Raw genomic sequence first — 18,299 nt, forward strand, 5'->3', positions numbered from 1 at the left:
GGGTTGCTCCCACCCTGGTGCTGCCCCCCAACCCCAAGCTGGGCCACTTTTGGGGCCTGTCTGGGGACTAGAAAGTTCTGCAGGGCAGGCTGGCTCTCTTGGTCTGGCAGAGTGACTGGAGACCTCACCCCTCCCCTTCCTGCTGTGAGACCCCGTGCTAATCACTAAATTCCTCTGCACCCCCATTTCCTTACCTGTCAAAAGGGGAAAACACCTCCCTTAATACAATTCAAGGTTTCTGTGAGACTAAAACAAGAGGCAAGCCCCAAAGCACTTAAAAAAATCCCAAAGCTGCTATACAGTTTTAACCAGTGCCACCTTCTTCCTAAGGGATAATATGTGTGTGCTACCACATTTTTTTCCGTGTAACTCTCCTGAACCTGCCTGGAACCAGCCCCACTAATCTACTTGCTGCCTCCTGAACAAACCCTCCAATTTCATGCCTCTTGGCCTTTGCACTTGCTGTTTCCTGTGCCTAAACTGCTCACCATCTGGCAAACTCCCACTTATCCTATGAAACCCAGCTCAGAAGGCCCCTTCTCTGAAACACAGTTAGATGTCCTAGATATTGCATGGGCCTTGGAGTCAGGAGGCCTGGGTGCTAGTCCTATCTCTGCCTTGTGACTTGACAAATCACTGCAACTCTCAGGACTTCAGTTTCTCCACTTGTAATTGTTTCTGTTTGTCTCCACATCAGCACTATGTTTTATTTGTCCCAAGTCCTTTTCTTCCTCCCCAACGCCTGAGGCAGTTACTATCCCAGGATAATAACAAATGAGCATCAAGTTCACTGGGCTCTGCATTCACTGGGCTCTGGAAGCCCCAGGGGAAGGCAGAGTACCCCCAAAATGACTCACGGGAAATGCAGGTTGTGAGTTCAATACCAGTGAGCAGTAAGTGCCTGTAGGCAAAGCTGCGATCCCTTCCTTAGCGGGGCCTCATCCCCCACGTGGGTCCTGACACTGGATGCTCAGCCATGAGGACCCAGAGCCCAGCTGCGGGGACCCAGTGGGTGTCACAGGAAGCCCAGTGTTGCTCTCCTGAGGAGGCTGTGAGCACCGTGCCTCTCCCACTGGATTGGAAGCTCCGTGAAGGTAGCTCCCGGATGCAGCTCCCGTCCTGGCGACGTCTACCCCGTACACAGTAGGTGCTCACTGAACACTAGCTGACAGGTGACTGAGTGGGTGACTTTGGGCAGGCTCTTCACCCTGAACTTCATTTCCTTCAGCTACAACCATTTCACAAGGGATCGTGTCTTTAAACTGGTTTATAATATTTTTTGACAGGTAGACATTTTTAGTTTTTCATGTAGTTGAATTGATCAGTCTTTCATTTTACGGCCCTCTCCTTCCTCTTCAAGATGATAAATTCTCCCAGGGTTGCTTCATATTGAAAAAAATCCAAATCTTGTATGCATTTGGGATTTATTTTGGTAGAAGGAGGGAGGTAAGGATGCAACGATCTTTCCCAGTTGTCCTAACCCCGATTTTTGAATGTTTTTCCTCACTGATTTGAAACACCATCTTCATGCTCTAAATTCCCTTTTGACCACTATGATGTCTTTCAGTGCATCAAATATCAGAAAATCCAACCAAAGTGTCCTAAAGAATTGTAAAAAGAAGTGTGAGCAGGTGATGGAGCCCAGGGGCAGAGTTTAAGTCAATTCAGCAACTCCGTGACACATCTCTTGGTTCTGCTGTCTGCTACACAAATGTCATGGTTATGACACAGCACCCGGAACAGAGGCTGTGGGCGTCCTTGTACCCACCCTGGGCTTTAGAAGCAAGTCATAGAAGCCCCCAGCATCCCATTCCTTCGAGGTAGGTCCTATAATCATCCATTTTGTAGATGAGTTAATTTGCCCAGCGCCATGCAGCTGCTAAATAGCAGAGCCAGGATTCGAACCCGGGCAGTTGGCTGCAGGGGATGCCATGCCTCTCATAGCACTGCTCACTTTGTCCCTATTACATCTATCTTATTAATTCTGTTCTCCTTTGCCTCTACAGGGTCCCCCACTGTGTGAGGAAGAAGAGTTGGTCTCTTAGTCTTGTCCGTATACTTACGTTCATTTGAATTTCCACAATCTTCGGTTTATGGTCTGGGCTGCAGACAACATCAGCGGGACCAGATGACAGAGGACTCCCCTTTCTCACAGTAGGACTCGGTGGCTGGGCCTGGGTCAGGTGCTCCTCGGTGACAGGCACTGGGGCAGGTTCCCCAGGTATCATCTGATGCCTCCAAAGACCTTAGGGAATGAACGTGTGATCCGAGAGTTTCATACCCAGTCAAGCTGGCGTAAAGGCAAGTCATTTTAAACACGTGCCGTCACTCTGGAATAATTACAGTAATGACATCGTGGTCTTTACCATGTGAAAGCAACTCCCAGCCACTCACCACCACTCATCTCCTTGGAGCCTGAAGTGGGAGAGGGCTGGTCCTGCCAGGTGAGAAAGGGAGGTGGGGCACCACTGTGCAGTCACCAGCTAGAGGGAGGTGAAGGGCCCCTCCCCACCGCCCCACCTGAGCCGCGAGCCCTTGGCTGAGAACCTACTGAATGAAGGTGTGGACGCATGGGTGGGTGCGTGAACGGACCACACATTTCAGACCTTCCAGAGCCAAGAGGTGTGTGTTCTTGCGCATGTAGCATCAACCCTGCCCAGGGAGGGGACCCTTGGGGTGGCCGGCGGCGATTCAGGGGGTGGGGGATCCGCCCTAGGGTCCATGGTGGACCTCTTGCTGGGACTAGGCGGCGTGAAGGGCAAATCCTGGGTCTCGGTCACAGCCGGGCACGATGGGCGGAGAGGCAGCCTGGTCCCTGCCCTGGGGCCCCTGGACCTGGTCTTTTATCATCGCAGTTCACTCACCTGCTCAGCGGGCACAGTGAGCCTCTGCTCAGAGAGCCGCTGAGCAGCTCTGGAAGCCACGGTGATGAGGAAGCCGCGCCTGGTGGGGCACGCCCAGGGCAGGAGGGGTCCACTGTGGGTGGCGGGCATCAGCCGACACTGGGTGTCTGAGCTGGTCCTCAGTCCCCCGGGAGGCTGGCATTTGGGGAGCAAGCTGCATAGGGCCCGGCGCCCCTCCTGTTCCTCACAACGCTGAGCCCCAGGACTTGCCCATGGGGGTCTGGGCACCCTGCAGATGGGTTTCTCCAGCTGTAAGGAGTAACAGGGACTCAGACTCCCAGGGATGGACAAAGTTTTATTTATAATAATGTCACTTCAACACACACATAGGCCGGAGACACGCTTATGCTCCTAGCCCTCGTAACTTACAAAACGCCAATAAAATTCAAATTAGACAGAGAGAAGTCCACGAAACGAATACAATTTAGATTAATAATATAACTAAATGGTTAATTTAATGTGAAGGATGATTTTAAAACTTGTGGTAAAATAATACCAACATAAAATTCACTCACAGTGTTGTCAACCATCATCCCAACCATCTCGAGAACTTCGTCATCTCCCCAGACAGGTCTGTCCCGTGAAACACGCGCTGAAACAAAGTCGTTGCCCGTTCCGAGACTGTCACCAAGCAGGTGTGGGGAAGGGAAGCTTAGCCCTGCCTGGTGCCTGGGTGACCAAACGACCCACGTTTTCCGGTTTCCAGCCTTCGCTTGACGAGGACACCGCTGACGCACTGACTCGGCCTCTGTTGCCTGGTGACAACTAATGTGGTTGGTACCCACGTGGGACTCTTGCCACAGTGTATTAACTTAGTCACTGACTTAAGAAACTGAGGGCTTCTTTGACGAAAAAGGGTTTCAATTGCACATTTTCCTTGTAAAAGGGAAGCTTTGCCTGATCCGGCCGATGTACGGTGACCGGCCATTTTCGAATAAGCACACGCGCGACCCTGCATCACGCTTGCCTGTCTGGTTCCAAAACGCGATGCACACAGGAATCCTGTGGTTAGAAAGCAGTCAGCAAGATGACTCAGAATACGTATCATGGGAAGAAAAACACAAAACTGAAAAATATGTGGAGAGAGCTTGCGGTTTCTAGGAATACAGTCGGGAGTCTGCAGCATGACTATTTCTGGCGGCTGACGAGGCGGGGCAGAAGGGGCAGAGGCGGGGGCAACGAGAAAGGCTTGCGAGGTAGGGTCCAGAGGAGCCGGTGCTGCTGCGTACGGGAGCGCGAGCCCCAGGGAGGGGGCCGCGGTCTGCGCCGAGGGCAACTAACCGGGCTGTGTCGCCAGGCACGGAACCGGGCACGCGTGGGGGGATGCTGAGGCGGAGGCGCCGTGCGCTGGGCGGAACACCTGCCCCCACCACGCCCACGTCCGAATCCCAGAAATCTGTGATCCGGTCACTTGCATAGCAAGTGTTGCTCCCATGGGTGGGGGGCTGGGACAGGGCACGGAGGCGGAAGGAAGCGGCCAGGTGCCCTAGAGGCCGCACAAACCAGGAGAGCGCACCGTGGGACCGGCAGCCTCCACTCTGCAGTGCACTTTGGGGGTGGCCGTGGGGTCGCCTGGGAGGAAGAGGAGCGGACGGGAGGCGGGCCAGCCCCCGCCCCAACGGAAGAGTCTGGAGGGGGCGGGGGCCCTGGACGGGGACCCACAGCCCCGGGCGCCCAGGAGCAGGGCTGGCCTCGGCGAGGTGGCAGGGGGAGGCCGGGAAGCCTGTGGGCCGGGAGAGGGAGCGACCCTTGTCGAGGAAACACTTGTTCCAATTCTCCTTCGCTGGCTGGGAAATCTCCCGCAAAGCACGTACATGTGGACCCTTCTTTCCCTTCTTCTCAGGGGAAAAAGGATTGAGAGCAGAATGTGGCTCAACTTTCGCTTCCAAGGAAATCACGTGCAGCTTTATCAGAAAAAATTTTATGTGACTGAAAAAAAAAAAAGGGATGGTTTTTTTTGGAAAGTTGCTGTGAGAAATCCTTGTCCAGAAATTGCAGCAGCTCACAGCCTACGTGGGGTGTAGCTGACCTGTCCCCAGGGTCACAGCTCTGGTTAGATGTCAACCACATCTGTCCCAGGAGGGGTTATGAGAAGACCCGGAACGGGAATCCCCTGGCGGTCCAGTGCTTAGGACTCTGCGCTTCCACTGCAGGGGGCACGGGTTCAATCCCTGATCAGGGAGCTAAGATCCCGCAAGACGCACAGAGGCTGGGCTCAATGTTCTGAGACCACACAGAGCAGAACAGCCTTTGGCAGACCTCTGGGGCTCTGGGTGACATGTTTGTTTTTAAGGTAAAAATAGGGCCACAGACTTGGCCAAGCACTTCATATTTATCTAATGGCCCCTTTTCAGGAAGGTGGAGCCCCAAGGGACAGAGCCCCTGGTTCACACCCAGGTCAGGCTCGAGAGCCCATGCGGCGCCCTGCTCTCCAGGACACCCCCCCTCACGGTCCACGTTACACCTGGGACTGGTATTTGGCGGACAACTGAAACCGTTACAGAAACAGGGAAAATATGGATAGCATACAGAAAAACTATCGTTCAGAGAACTGCTCTCCAAAATTTGCTGTGTACCTTTCCACTTTTAGGGCCCATATAGGCATTTGTGCTTTTTCTATACACTTTTTTTTTTTGATGTGGACCATTTTTAAAGTCTTTATTGAATTTGTTACAATATTGCTTGTTTTGGTTTTTTGGCTGCGAGGCACGTGGGGTCTTAGCTCCCCGACGCACCCCCTGCATTGGAAGGTGAAGTCTTAACCACTGGACCGCCAGGGAAGTCGCTCTATACACTTTTATTGTGCCTTTTCCTTTTGTGTCACAAAACTGGGGAAATTGTGTGCTTTCTGAGGGCAGGCTGCCTGCTTGCTCAGTCTCACGTCAATGCCTGGCAGCGCAGCTACAGTGGAAGCCTCCTGACCACTGAGGACTGAACAAACGGAGGATTCTACCTGGCCTGGAGCTCCCACCTTCCGGGGCCAGTTTCTTGTGCAAGTTCACCCACCACCAGGCTCTGCAGCTTTGCCCCAGCGGCCCAGAGCCACCACGGCTGGCCCACCTGCAGGGCCTGGGAGGCAGACAGCAGTGCTGGAAGGAGGCGCTTTCTCATCCATCACCTCTTGTGTCCTGGAACTCAGATCTGTGCCTTGGGGGTGAGATTAGGTCATGTGACTGGTCTACTGCGGCTGCTCCAACACCCTCACCACGTGGACCAGAGCAGCTCGCTGAGGGGAGCCTTTGGATGCCGGTGGCCAGGGGGACCAGTGCCTCACCTCACGTGGCACGGAGTCGGCCCAGTGCCGGGTCCCAGGCCTTGGAAAATCCTGAGTGCTGTAAGCATGTGTTGTCAAAGCCTCCATGAGAGCACCTGGTGCGACAGAGGGTAGAGGTTCCTTCCAGGTGTGAGAACCGTGCCGGGGGATGCAGGCCAGGGTGCCCAGCACCCTCACATTTCAGTAGCATATGCCATAAACCATAAGAAGATTGGCAGCACCTCTGAAATCTGCCTCTGTTCAAGAAACGTGGACACATTTTCCAGGTCACCTACGTCCCAAAGCGACCCGTTAGCCAAGCCACTCTCATTTACTGATGATGATGATGATGATGTGTGTGTTATCCACAGAACTAGCCCTGACCCGAGGTCCTGAAGAGGCAGATGCTCCTGGCAGGCGGGGGAATATTCTGTGCATGAACCGGGCCAGGCCACGCCACTCTGGGGCTGAACTGTCTCAACTCCCAAACTTGTGATGAATTGGTCAACACTCGTGTTCCCGGCCAGGCTTTCGGGGTCAACAGAGTAGGGCCACTTCTGTCTTGTCTGCTGCATGACCCCAGCTCCTAGCAGTGCCTGGCACTAAGTATGTGCCGAAGGCTGGGTCCACAGCCTGGAGGGGAGTGTTGCTAGGATCTCAGCAACCCAAGGTCAAGGCGGCATGGCATGACATCACAAGTAGCTTTCCCAAGGTCACAGCAGGAAGGCGCAAGGCATGAACGCTGGGCTCTCTGCCACTTTATACAATACACAGTAGTGTGTATATGTCAATCCCAATCTCCTAATTCATCCCAGCCCCCTAAACACTCCCCTTGCTAGTGGTCCCCGGAGCTGTTATGAAATGCAGCCACCCTACTCCCAGGTTGGGCCTGTGATAACCTTCAAGGGACACTGAAATCGACTACAATGGGACTTCTGAGAGCACGTAAAATGAAATCATCATCAATGGGATGAGAAAATTCTTTGTAATGTGGAGGTTTCCTTTGTAAAGGCCCTGATTCAATAGGGTTACCTGAGAAGCAGGAAGAAAGATTACTTCTTAAAATCACAGGCTCCAGCTCCCTTGCCAACTCTGTTATCAGAAAGATAGTGGTTTTGACACAAAATAGTAACACACTGTGGAATCACAGGAATCATACTTCTCTGAACTAGCATCTGCCCAGCCCTGTGTCCACATTTTCTAAACACCTCACAGGCATCGCCTCACCCCTATGCCACCTGCCCTGGGAGACGGGTCTACACCACCAGCCTCGAAGCCTTTGGCAACCATGGGGATGGCAGAAGGAGCCAGCGGTTCCAAGCACGGGCTCCAGAGCTGGACAGCACTGGCCACCAGCCCAGCCCCCCCATTACTACTGACTTGCCTCCAGTTCGACTCTGCGCTTCCTCACTTGTACAACGACCAGGTTTATAACCCTAACCACCATCTTTTATAGGTCCCTCCTACGTGTTGGATGTGGCCCGCAATGTCCTCTGGTAGGAACTCGTTTAACGGGGATGAAAGCATCTCCCTCTGAGGCTGATCACAGTGCCCAGAGCCCGCGCGGGCCCTCACCCGGCTCCCTGCCGGGTCTTCACACGCTGGCACGGATGGGACATGGTTAGCCGCGGTGGAGGGAACCGAAGTTCAGAGTGGGTAGATGCCTTTGGTCCTGGAGAAGAGCAGCTGGGTCATCGGGAGGCCCCCGAGGCGGGCGAGTCTGAGTCCCAGGACTCAGAGAGGGACACAGGATCCCCAGTCTCGCTCTGGAGGGCCCGGGCCCGCTGACCCTCCTCGATGAGGTCTGCCACCAGGTTCAGCCGGCAGGCCCTGAGCGCCCTCACCAGGTGGGACACGGCCGCATCGTCCCGCCTGCTGTTCTTCCAGACTCTCAGCGACTCCCTCACCTGTTCTGCCAGGTTCCGGGGATACTTCTCCTCAATGGCTTCAATCTTGGCGTCAGACACTCTGAGGTGACGAGCCAGCTTCCTCCAGTCCTTCCCCACGTTATCACAGATGATGTCAAACGCTGCCCGCAGGTCTGGGGAGGGAAAGAACACAACGACCGACCAGAGATTACGGGAGCTCTTTAGGAGACAGGTTACCCCACACTCCCTGACGGGCTCCTCGGTGCTGCCCCAAGGGCTGGGTACCAAGAGGTCCTCCTGCAGAGGCCAAGCCTGCCCCGGCTAACCACACCCTGAAACGCTACCCAAGAGGCGTGGCCTGCTCTGAAGACTTCCTGGTTGGGGTTGGGGTGTGTTGTAACGGAGATACCTACTCAGGACAGGGAGATGGAGCTGCTCCCCCATCTCACCCTACAGAGGGTTGAATGGTGGCCCCTAAAAAGTATGTCCACATCACACCCCTGGAACCGTGAATGTTAACTTATTTGGAAAAGGGCCTTTGTAGACGAGATTAAGTTGACGATCTTGAGATGAGGGGATCATCCTGGATTACCCAGGTGAGCCCTAAATCCAGTGACAAGACCACGTGCCATGGAGGCAGAGACTGGAGCGATGCGGGCACAAGCCAAGAACGCCTGGAGTCCCCAGAAACCAGACGAGGCATGAAGGCTCCTCCCCGAGAGCTTTCAGAGGGAGCATGGCCTACTGACACCCTGATTTGACTACTGGACCGAGAACTGTAAGAGCATCAAATTCTGTTGCTTTAGGCCACCAAGATACGGTAATTTGTGCGCCAGTCCTGAACACCCCGATTCTTATTTTGGAAGATGTCCTGACTGACACCTGTCCTCCGTCTCTGGCTACTATGTCCTCATCTGCTGAAAAGTCACTACTGAGATCAGCATGACAGACTACAAAAGGCTGTTTCTGGACGGGGGCAGGGAGAAGAGGAAGGACAATATGCTTCTTGGAAGGCTCCTGCAAAGTTGCATCTTCAGCTACAAATCCCTGATATGCTGTCAGCCTGTGTGCCAACTCCTCCAGATCTGTGAGGTGGGCACCTGCGTTACTGACCACTTGTACAGAAGACGAAATGGAGACACAGGAAGGTAGGTGTTAAGTTATTTCTTAGATCACACAGCTAGACAATGGCAGAGCCAGGACCACACCTTGATGGCCCATTGTGCAAAAACTGTCCCTTATCAACCAACCCGTACCTGCTGTGACGCTTCTGGTGTACTTCCACTCCACCCGGGAGGTTAGCAATGTCCTTTCCTTTCGGGTAATCTCTAACTTACCCGGAGGGAGGGGGAAGGTGGAGAAAATACTGAGGCTGGGGGATGGGTGTCCATGCTCTGCAACTTAGGCTGTTAACTTCCGTGCACTGTGGTTCTCCCATTTGCAAAGTGGGTATATTACCCGTCTCCCAGGGCTGTTTAGAGAAAACCCACGCAAACCGAACCCGGAAAAGGTTAGGCGCCCGGGAGATCGAAACTGCTGCAGGTCCAGCTGACCCTGCCTCCCCCGGCGCCCCCCAGTGCTCAGGCCCCCTCCCCCCACCCCCGGCTCCTCCGGCACGGTCTCGCCCGCCCCCCCAATCCTCAGGCCCGTGCCCCCGCCTGGCTCCTCCGGCGCGGCTCCGCCTGACCCCCAGACCTCAGGCCCCCGCCCCCACCTTGCTCCTCGGGCGCGGCCCCGCCTGACCCCCAGACCTCAGGCCCCCGCCCCCACCTCGCTCCTCCGGCGCGGCCCCGACCGCCGCGCCCGCCTCGAAGTCTTCCAGGCGCCGCAATAGGTCCTGGCGCCGCAGGGAGACAAGCAGCTCGCGGAGCAGCACGGTGTTCTCGGAGCTCATCTCGTTCTGCTCCAGCAGCACGGAGAAGAGGTCCAGGCCACTCTGCACGCGCTCCAGCTTCCTCTTGCCTACGCGGCTCTGACACAGGAACTTGAGCTCGGTCAGCTCGCTGCTCGACAGGCCGGCCGACACTGAGTGCAGCAGCACCAGGAACGGGTCCATGGCGGCGGGCGCGGCGGGGCCCGGCCCCCCTCTGGCTTCCCCCGGCCCGGCCCGCCGCCCGCTCTCTGGCCGCGCCCCCACAGACACGGCCCGCGTCTCCTCTAGGGCCCCGCGCCCTTCGGCCTAGCGACGGAGGTTCCCACTTCCAGCGTCTGATGCCCCCTCACCGGAAGTCTCCCTTGGGGCCGCTTTCTCTCGCGAGAACTGCCGGGGCTCGCGCATGCGCCCCGAGTCCAACAGTAGCCATTTCCGCCCGGGGTGGGGGCGTGGCTTGCGGCCGCCGCCAGGAGGCGCACCAGACAAGCTGACGGCGGTGGGATTGGGGCGACCTCTGCGCCTGCGCCCTGACGTCCTTCTCCCTCTGGGTCGGGGCCTGCGGCCGTGGGTGTCCCGACGCTCCGGGCGCGGGCTGTGTGTTCTGTGGAAAGTTGAACTGCGGATGCCGATAATAAATGCATTTATTTATTAACATTTGTGAAAATGAATGTCCTTTAGTGACCCCTGGAGATCTGTGTGCAGAAAAGACTATTCAGAGTTTTATTTAGTTTTAAAAGATTAATAACTACTTGATTTTTTAAGGTTATCCTCATTATTTTTCTGAATGCTTATTAGCGTTTACTGACGCCTACTGTGTACCATGCAGTAGGTTTTGGAGACAAATCGGGAACAAAGTGCCAAAGGCACCGCCTGCCCGGAGCTTACAGCATCAGGACACAAGGTTACCGAACACAGATAAGGAAGTGCAGGAAAGCCAGAAGTTAATGCGAGTCGCGGCCAAGAGGATAGGGGGATGGGGAGTGTGGAGGTGGGGCGGCGCACGTTGAGAGGGCGGGGTCCCAAGGTGCAGGTGCACGTGCCAGGTGTGAGGGGCCAGGTGTGTAGGCTTGGGGGGAAGAGGGCGGGGCCACAGCAAGAGCAGAAGCAAAGAGGAGGGCGGAGGTTGCAGGAGCAGAACCGGGGAGGAAGGGGGTGGTCAGCGAGGGGAGGGGGCGAATTAGGAGGAGCCAGCTAAGAACGCGGCTTTACTGTCCCGGAGACCCTGCAGAGGGTGAGTGGAAGAGTGAAGCCATCTGAGTTACCTAGAGGAAAAAAAAAAAGTATATATATATATATATATATATATATATATATATATATATATATATATATATATATATATATAAAATTGAGATATAATTCACATTCTCTATAACTCACGCTTTTAAAGTGTACATCTCAGTGGGTTTTAGTATATTCATAAGGTTGTGCAATCCCCACCATTAGCTACTTTTAGTTTCATCTCGCCCATGTAGAAACCTGGTACTCATTATTAATCACTTCCTTTCCCTCGCTCTTTCTCCAGCCCCTGGCAACCACTAATTTACTTCTGTCTCTCTGGATTTGACTGTTCTGGACATTTCATGTAAGTGGAACCATACACTTTTGTGTGGCCTTTTGTGCCTGGCTTCTTTAACTGAGTGTAACATCTTCAAGGTTCATCCTTGTAGCCTGTGACAATGCTTCTTTCCTTTTTATGGGTCAGTAGTATTCCATTGTACGGATAGACCACATTTTTGTATTCAGTCATCAGTGGATGGATCTTTCAGTTTTTTCTGCTTTTTGGCCATTATGAATATAATAAATCCCCTACGTAGGAACCTTCAAGTTGCGAACTTTCAAAGATGCGAACGTGGAACTTACTAATGAAGACCTGATGGAATTGGAGGCCCAGAGAAAGGACAAAGAGAGACAAGAGGAAGAACAAGTAACTGAAGAACCAAAGAGATTCATGATGCAGGAAATGCCAAGGGGATTTTCTTTTTCTTTTCTTTTTTTTTTTTTTTGCGGTACGCGGGCCTCTCACTGTTGTGGCCTCTCCCGTTGTGGAGCACAGGCTCCGGACGCGCAGGCTCAGCGGCCATGGCTCACAGGCCCAGCCGCTCCGCGGCATGTGGGATCTTCCCAGACCGGGGCACAAACCCACGTCCCCTGCATCGGCAGGTGGACTGTCAACCACTGCGCCACCAGGGAAGCCCTCTGAGTTACATTTTTATAGAATCACTGGGTAGAACCCAGGAGACTCCACAGTAATCCAGATGAGAGGTGCAGCCTTCTTTTGATTTTGGGCTGTATGTAAACGAGAGGCACTGAGGATGCTTGTAAGGTCTGAGAGATGGAGCGTCCATTGGCTGACCTGAGGAGGGTGTGGGTGGGGCTGAGGCAGGAGATAGACGGGCCCCAGTTTAGACATTTACAACTAACCTCCTGTTTACGCTTTAAAAATAAAGATAATAACAGGAACAGGATAAGCAGCTGGACTTTGTCTCCTGTGGACGCTTCAAGGGAATGGGAACAGCAGAAACAGAGAGGGGCTGAGCCATGCTGGCATGAAAGACAAAGAGACCACATGGTTCTCATTCTTGGGGCCAAGGAGACCCCCTCCCAGACTATGCTTGTGCAGAAAGGTTAAAGGGAGGGGGCGCTAGACCATAATATGTTCTGTTAACCTCTCAGAGACCCTTGCGCTGGAATCCATCTTGGCTAAAAGATGCATGTGCACACAGGGGAGGGCACTGAGTCAGACCAGATATGGACTCAGAGCCAGACAAAGCAAGATGATTGGCCAGAGGAAACCTAGAAGAACTTCCCCCCATATAGTTTAAACCACCCCCCAAAGCACACGCCTCTCTCTCTCTCTCTCTCAGCCTTCCTGTGCTTTCTATTCTTCTCTCCTAATAAACACTTTACTTGCCTCACGACTTTTCATCTGTTTGCTGATTCTTTCCTCAAAGCAGATGAGAGCCAGGGCCTGGCTCCTAGCCAGTAGTCCCTGGTGGTCTAGTGGTTAGAATTCGGTGCTTTCACTGCTGTGGTCCGGGTTCAATTCCCAGGGAACTGAGATCCCACTTCAAGCTGCTGCTCACTGTGGTCGCTCACAGCCACCTGAGATCAGGGTGAGTTTGGGGGAGGACCTAGTAGAGATGTTGACTGGATAGTGGGATGTGTGGACCAGGGTTCAGAACAGAGATCTGGGCAGGAAATGTGAAGTTGGGAGTATCCTGCAGATAGATGGTGTTTGTGATGGTTAATCTTTTTTTTTTTTTTTTTTCTTTTTGCGGTATGTGGGCCTCTCACTGTTGTGGCCTCTCCCGTTGCGGAGCACAGGCTCCGGATGCGCAGGCCCAGCGGCCATGGCTCATGGGCCCAGCCGCTCCGCGGCATATGGGATCCTCCCAGACCGGGGCACGAACCCGTATCCCCTGCATCGGCAGGCGGACTCATAACCACTGCGCCACCAGGGAGGCCCGTGATGGTTAATCTTATGTGTCAACTTGACTAGGCTAAGGGGTGGCTGGATAGCTGGTAAAACATTATTTCTGGGTGCGTCTGTGGGGTGTTTCTGGCAGAATTTAGCGTTTGAGTTGACTAACAAAAGCAGATGGCCTTCCCCAATTTGGGTGGCATCATCCAAACAGAATGAAAAGGCAGAGGAAGGGAGAATTCGCTCTCTCTGCTTGAGAACCGTTGCCCCCCTCCCCTCCCCCCCCAATTTTCAGGGCTTTAGACTCAGACTGAATCACACACCAGCTTTCCTGGTTTCCAGCTTGCAGATGGCAGACTCTGGGACTTCTTGGCTTCTGTCACTGTAAGTGAGCCAATCTTACAATAAACCTTCTCATTTATCTCTGTATATCCTATTGGTTCTGTTTCTCTTGAGAATCTTGACTAATACAGTATTTAGATCACCTACAGAATGAGGTCACCAATGGAGGGAGAGGAGAAAGAAAAGAGGACCAAGGTCTGAGGCCAGAGGGCAGCTACTGTAAGGGAGACACGGAGGGGCCAGGGAGGAGGCTGGCATGGGAGGGTTAAACCACATCCCCATCCGCTGGATCCCCAACCCTGCTGCCACATTTCTTGGTCCCCTGCACATGGCATCTCCTGACATTACTACACCTTTTGCTTCCTGCTCTGTTTTTTGCCTTTCACCCCTGCAGAACACTGCAGAAGCGCCCTGCAGAAGCACCCAGAACACTGGCTGGCACTTCATAGGAGCTCACAAAATATTTCTGACTGAATGAATCTTGTACAAGCCTTGGTTAATCTGAATCTCCATTAGCACAATTATCCCTGCGTCTGACCCACTTCCTCGCAGTTTGTAGCCTATCTTTTTATCCTCTTTACATGATCTTTCACAGAGCAAAAATTTTAACTTTTGATGAGGTCCAGTTCATCAAATTTTCTTTTTATGGATTTGATGGTTATAAGGCTATTCAAACTGTCTATTTCATCTTAATTGAGTTTTGGTAGTTTGTGCAGTTTTGAGGAATTTGTCCATCTTTCTAAGCCTTAGACTTTATGAGCGTGGTGATTTGTAGTATTCCCTTATTTTATGTCTCAGTCCATTGTGTGCTGCTCTAGAAAATTACCATAGACTGGGTGGCTTATACACAACAGAAATTGATTTCTCATGGTCCTGGAGCCTGGATATCTGTGATCAGGGTGCTAGCAGGGTCGCATTCTGGTGAGGGCGTATTCCAGAGTGCAGACTCTGAGTTCTCATTGTAGCCTCACATGGAGAAGAACAGAGAGGGAAGCAAGTTCTCTCCAGACTCTTTTAAGGGCACTAATTCCATTATGGGGGCCCCATCTTTAAACACTATCACAAGGGGGGAGGGTAGAGTTTCAACATATGAATTTTGGGGGAACACATTCAGTCTGTAACATTATCCTTTTTTTTTGTGGTACGTGGGCCTTTCACTGTTGTGGCCTCTCCCACTGCGGAGCACAGGCTCCGGATGCGCAGGCTCAGCGGCCATGGCTCACGGGCCCAGCCTCTCCGCGCATGTGGGATCTTCCCAGACCGGGGCACGAACCCGCGTCCCCTGCATCGGCAGGTGTACTCTCAACCACTGCACCACCAGGGAAGCACAACATTATCCTTTTAACGGCTATGAGACCTATAATGAATCCTCAATTTCATTCCTGAAATTGGTGATTTGTGGCTTCTCTCTTTAAGTTTCTCTGTCTTGCTAGAGGTTTATTGATTTTATTTATTTGTAATGAACCAGCTTTTTGTTTCAATGATTTTTCTCTACCCCCCCCCCTTTTTATTTCATTTTTTTTTTTTGCTTGTCTTGGCTATTTTATTTCCCTCTCCTTGCTTTGGATTTATTTTGCTCTTTTTTTCTTGTAGTTTGTTGAGGTAGGCACATAGGCTATTTATTTCTAAGGTAAGCATTTAGTTTTATGGATTTTCCTTTCAACATGACTTTAGCTTTGTCCCACAAATTTTGATATGCTGTGTTTTCATTTTCATTCATTTCTATGTATTGTTATTTCCTCTGGGACTTTCTCTTTGACCCATGGATTATTTGGAAGTATGCTGTGTAACGTACATGTGTTTAGAGATTTTCCTTGTTGTCTTTCTGTCATTGATTCCTAGTTTGATTCCCTTATGGTAGAGAACAAACTCTGGATGGTTTCACTTCTTTTAAACTTGTTGAGCTTGTTTTAGGGCCCAGTATGTGGTCTGTCTTGGTAAGTGTTCCCTGGGTTCTTGAGAGAAAAAAAGGGTGCTCTGTTGTCATTGGGTGGCATGTCTATAGATGTCAAATAAGTCCTGGAACACCCCCACCCCAGCCCGCCCCAGGCTCCTTCTCATGCCTTCAAGTATTCTGATAGAAGTTCTGCCCACCTAAAGGATTTCTCTTCACCGCTGTCCCTCAGGGATGCCTCAGAGAGGGGCTGTAGTGCTACAACCGTCCACTTTCAGGGGGTGCCTGTGTATCATGTAGAACCCCCCATAAACCAGGCCTGAGTGTTCTCTTCCTCTGTCAACCGATCATAAGGAACTCTCTGTGAAGCCACAGGTGAACATGAGTGTACAACTGTCTGTTTGAGTCCCTGCTTTAAATTCTTTTGTTTATATATCCAGAAGTGGAATTGCTGGATCGTACGATCATTCTGTGTTTAATTTTTTTGAAAAACCATCGAAGTGTTTCCCGTAGCAGCTGCACCATTTTACATTCCTAACAGCAATGCACAAGGGTTCCAATTTCTCCACAGCCTCACCAACTCTTATTATTTTGTGGTTTTTGGATAATAGGCTTCCTAATGGGTGTGCAGTGGTGTCTTGTGGGTTTGATTTGCATTTCCCTGATCACCATCTTGAGCATCTTGAGTATCTTTTCATGTGCTTATTGCCCATTTGTATGTCTTCTCTGGAGAAATGCCTATTCAAGGCCTCTGTGCACTTTTAACTGGGTTGCTTGTCTTTTTGTTGCTCAGTTGAAGGGGATCCTTTTATATTCCGAATATAAACCCCTAATTAGAAATATGGTTTGCAAATATTTTCTCCTATTTTGTGAATTGCTGTTTCACTGTTGATTGGGTATCCTTTGATGCAAAAAATTCTTAAATTTTGATGAAGTCCAGTTTATATGTTTTCCTTTCACTTGACATTGTCTCTTTAAAAAAAGAAAAGAGAAGCCCGCGCACCACAACGAAGAGTAGCCCCAGCTCGCTGCAACTAGATAAAGCCCACGCACAGCAACGAAGACCCAGTGCAGCCAAAAATAAATAAAATGTAAAAAAAAAGAAAGAAAATGCATCTTTTGCCTGTTTCATGGATGAACATTGGTCTTTATTCATGAAGACGGTGAACAGAGTTACTTTCCTTTCTTTTTCTCCTGTGTCGTCTCAGTGTGCTCCGGGATCTTTCTTTTTCTGTTTGTTTTGGTTTTTCTCATTCCTTTCGAAGTCTCTCCTTAGATATTTGGGGATTCTGGGCTTTGCTTGGGGGTAGTTAGCTTTTTCCAAAAACCACCCCCCCAAAAAACCCTCCTTCCTGGGGGCAGGGGTACATGGTGGACAGGACAATGGCCCCCAAGGTGTCCAATCCCAATTCCCAGACCTTGTGAATGAGTTAGTTTACATGGCAGGAGTGACTTTGCAGGTGTGATGAAGATGAAGGACTTTGAGATGGGGTGATCATCTTGGGTTATCCCAGGGACCCCACCCATCACGGTCCTCATGAGCGGAGAGCTGGAGAGACAGCCGCGGGAGAAGGGCTGGCCACCATGGCTGGCCTGGAGATGGCGGGAGGGGCCCAGCCCTGCCCACACCTTCCTCTTAGTCCAGTGAGACTTGTGTCAGACATCTGGCCCACGGAACTGTAAGGTAGTACGTTGGTGTTTTAAGCCACTGGGTTCGTGGTCATCTGCCCCGGCCACAAAGAGAAAACCTACACAGGCCCCACATGCTGGGTCTCTTTCTTTCCTAAGGGCAGTTCCCACAGACAGCCAGCAGGAGGCGGCAACCACCCACAAGCAAAACCAGACAAACACTCCTGCTGAGGTCAGGATAGCCATCAGGCCAGGGTGACAGCTGGGTGAGGAGGGGTGACCAGAGGGGAGCACCAAGGGAAGCTTCTTGGGTGCTGTAACATTCTGAGTCCTGACTACAGAGGTGTGTGATTTCTGGGGAAATTGATTGTATACTCAAGATCTGTGTAGTTTTCTGTATGTTATACTTCAATAAAAAATGTTGGGGGAGAGAGAGATGAGGGGGAGGGGGCGGGGGTGTGTGGAGAGGGGACAGCAGGAATGGACACACTAAATAAATTACCTGGAAGAGCTTAGGAAATCAGACCTTAGTATATACAAGGTTGCCTTTTTCCCAGGGGTGCATCCTGACAGGCTCTTGGCAGGGGCAATGTCTACCAGCCCTTCTGAGCAAACCAGGCTTAAAATGCTTGTGCTGAGCCAAGTCGGTGTCTCTGGGCATCAGGTGTATCTTTGCTACAGGCTTCTCTGAAAAAGGCTGTGAGTGAGCAGGGGGTGGGCTACTTGCTGTGGGCATATCTGTGGTCCAGAAGGCACCACACCTTACCTCCCATGGGCCCCTTACCTCCTCCACCACCATCCCTGTCAGCTTGACTCAGGTCCACTTGGCTCAAAGGCAGAAAGGCCTAGTCATCAGTCTTTTTGCCATCCATCCATCCATTCAAATGTCCATCCACCCATCCATGTAACTACCCAACCATCCAACCATTCACCCATCCACCCATCCACTCATCCAACCATCCATCCATCCATCCATTCAAATGTCCATCCATCCATCCATCCATCCATTCACTCATCCACTCATCCACTCATCCATCCATGCAAATGTCCATCTATCCATCCATCCACCTTTCCTTTCTCCCTCCCTCCCTCTCATATCCACCCATCCACCCA

The 18,299-nt window shown here is 51.9% G+C and overlaps 1 protein-coding gene across 1 annotated transcript; it reads right to left on the minus strand.

The window, feature by feature from the left end:
* Window positions 1-3,185: 3,185 nt before the first annotated feature.
* Window positions 3,186-10,253, minus strand: FADD (Fas associated via death domain). Its single transcript, XM_060104777.1, has 2 exons — window positions 9,795-10,253; window positions 3,186-8,197 (listed from the first exon to the last, which is right to left on the minus strand). Exons 1-2 carry the CDS (start codon window positions 10,078-10,080, stop codon window positions 7,848-7,850), a joined length of 636 nt encoding a protein of 211 aa, XP_059960760.1. The 5' UTR covers window positions 10,081-10,253; the 3' UTR covers window positions 3,186-7,847.
* Between the last annotated feature and the right edge of the window lie 8,046 nt (window positions 10,254-18,299).

This window comes from Mesoplodon densirostris, chromosome 7 (assembly GCF_025265405.1).
Source record: "Mesoplodon densirostris isolate mMesDen1 chromosome 7, mMesDen1 primary haplotype, whole genome shotgun sequence".
NCBI classification, from domain to species: Eukaryota; Metazoa; Chordata; class Mammalia; order Artiodactyla; family Ziphiidae; genus Mesoplodon; species Mesoplodon densirostris.

Coding starts and splice junctions, on each gene's coding strand:
- FADD (XM_060104777.1), bottom strand. CDS start 10,080: ATGGACCCGTTCCTGGTGCTGCTGCACTCAGTGTCGGCCGGCCTGTCG. Junction 8,198..9,794: donor GGCCGCGCCGGAGGAGCGAG/GTGGGGGCGGGG, acceptor TTCCCTCCCCAG/ACCTGCGGGCAGCGTTTGAC.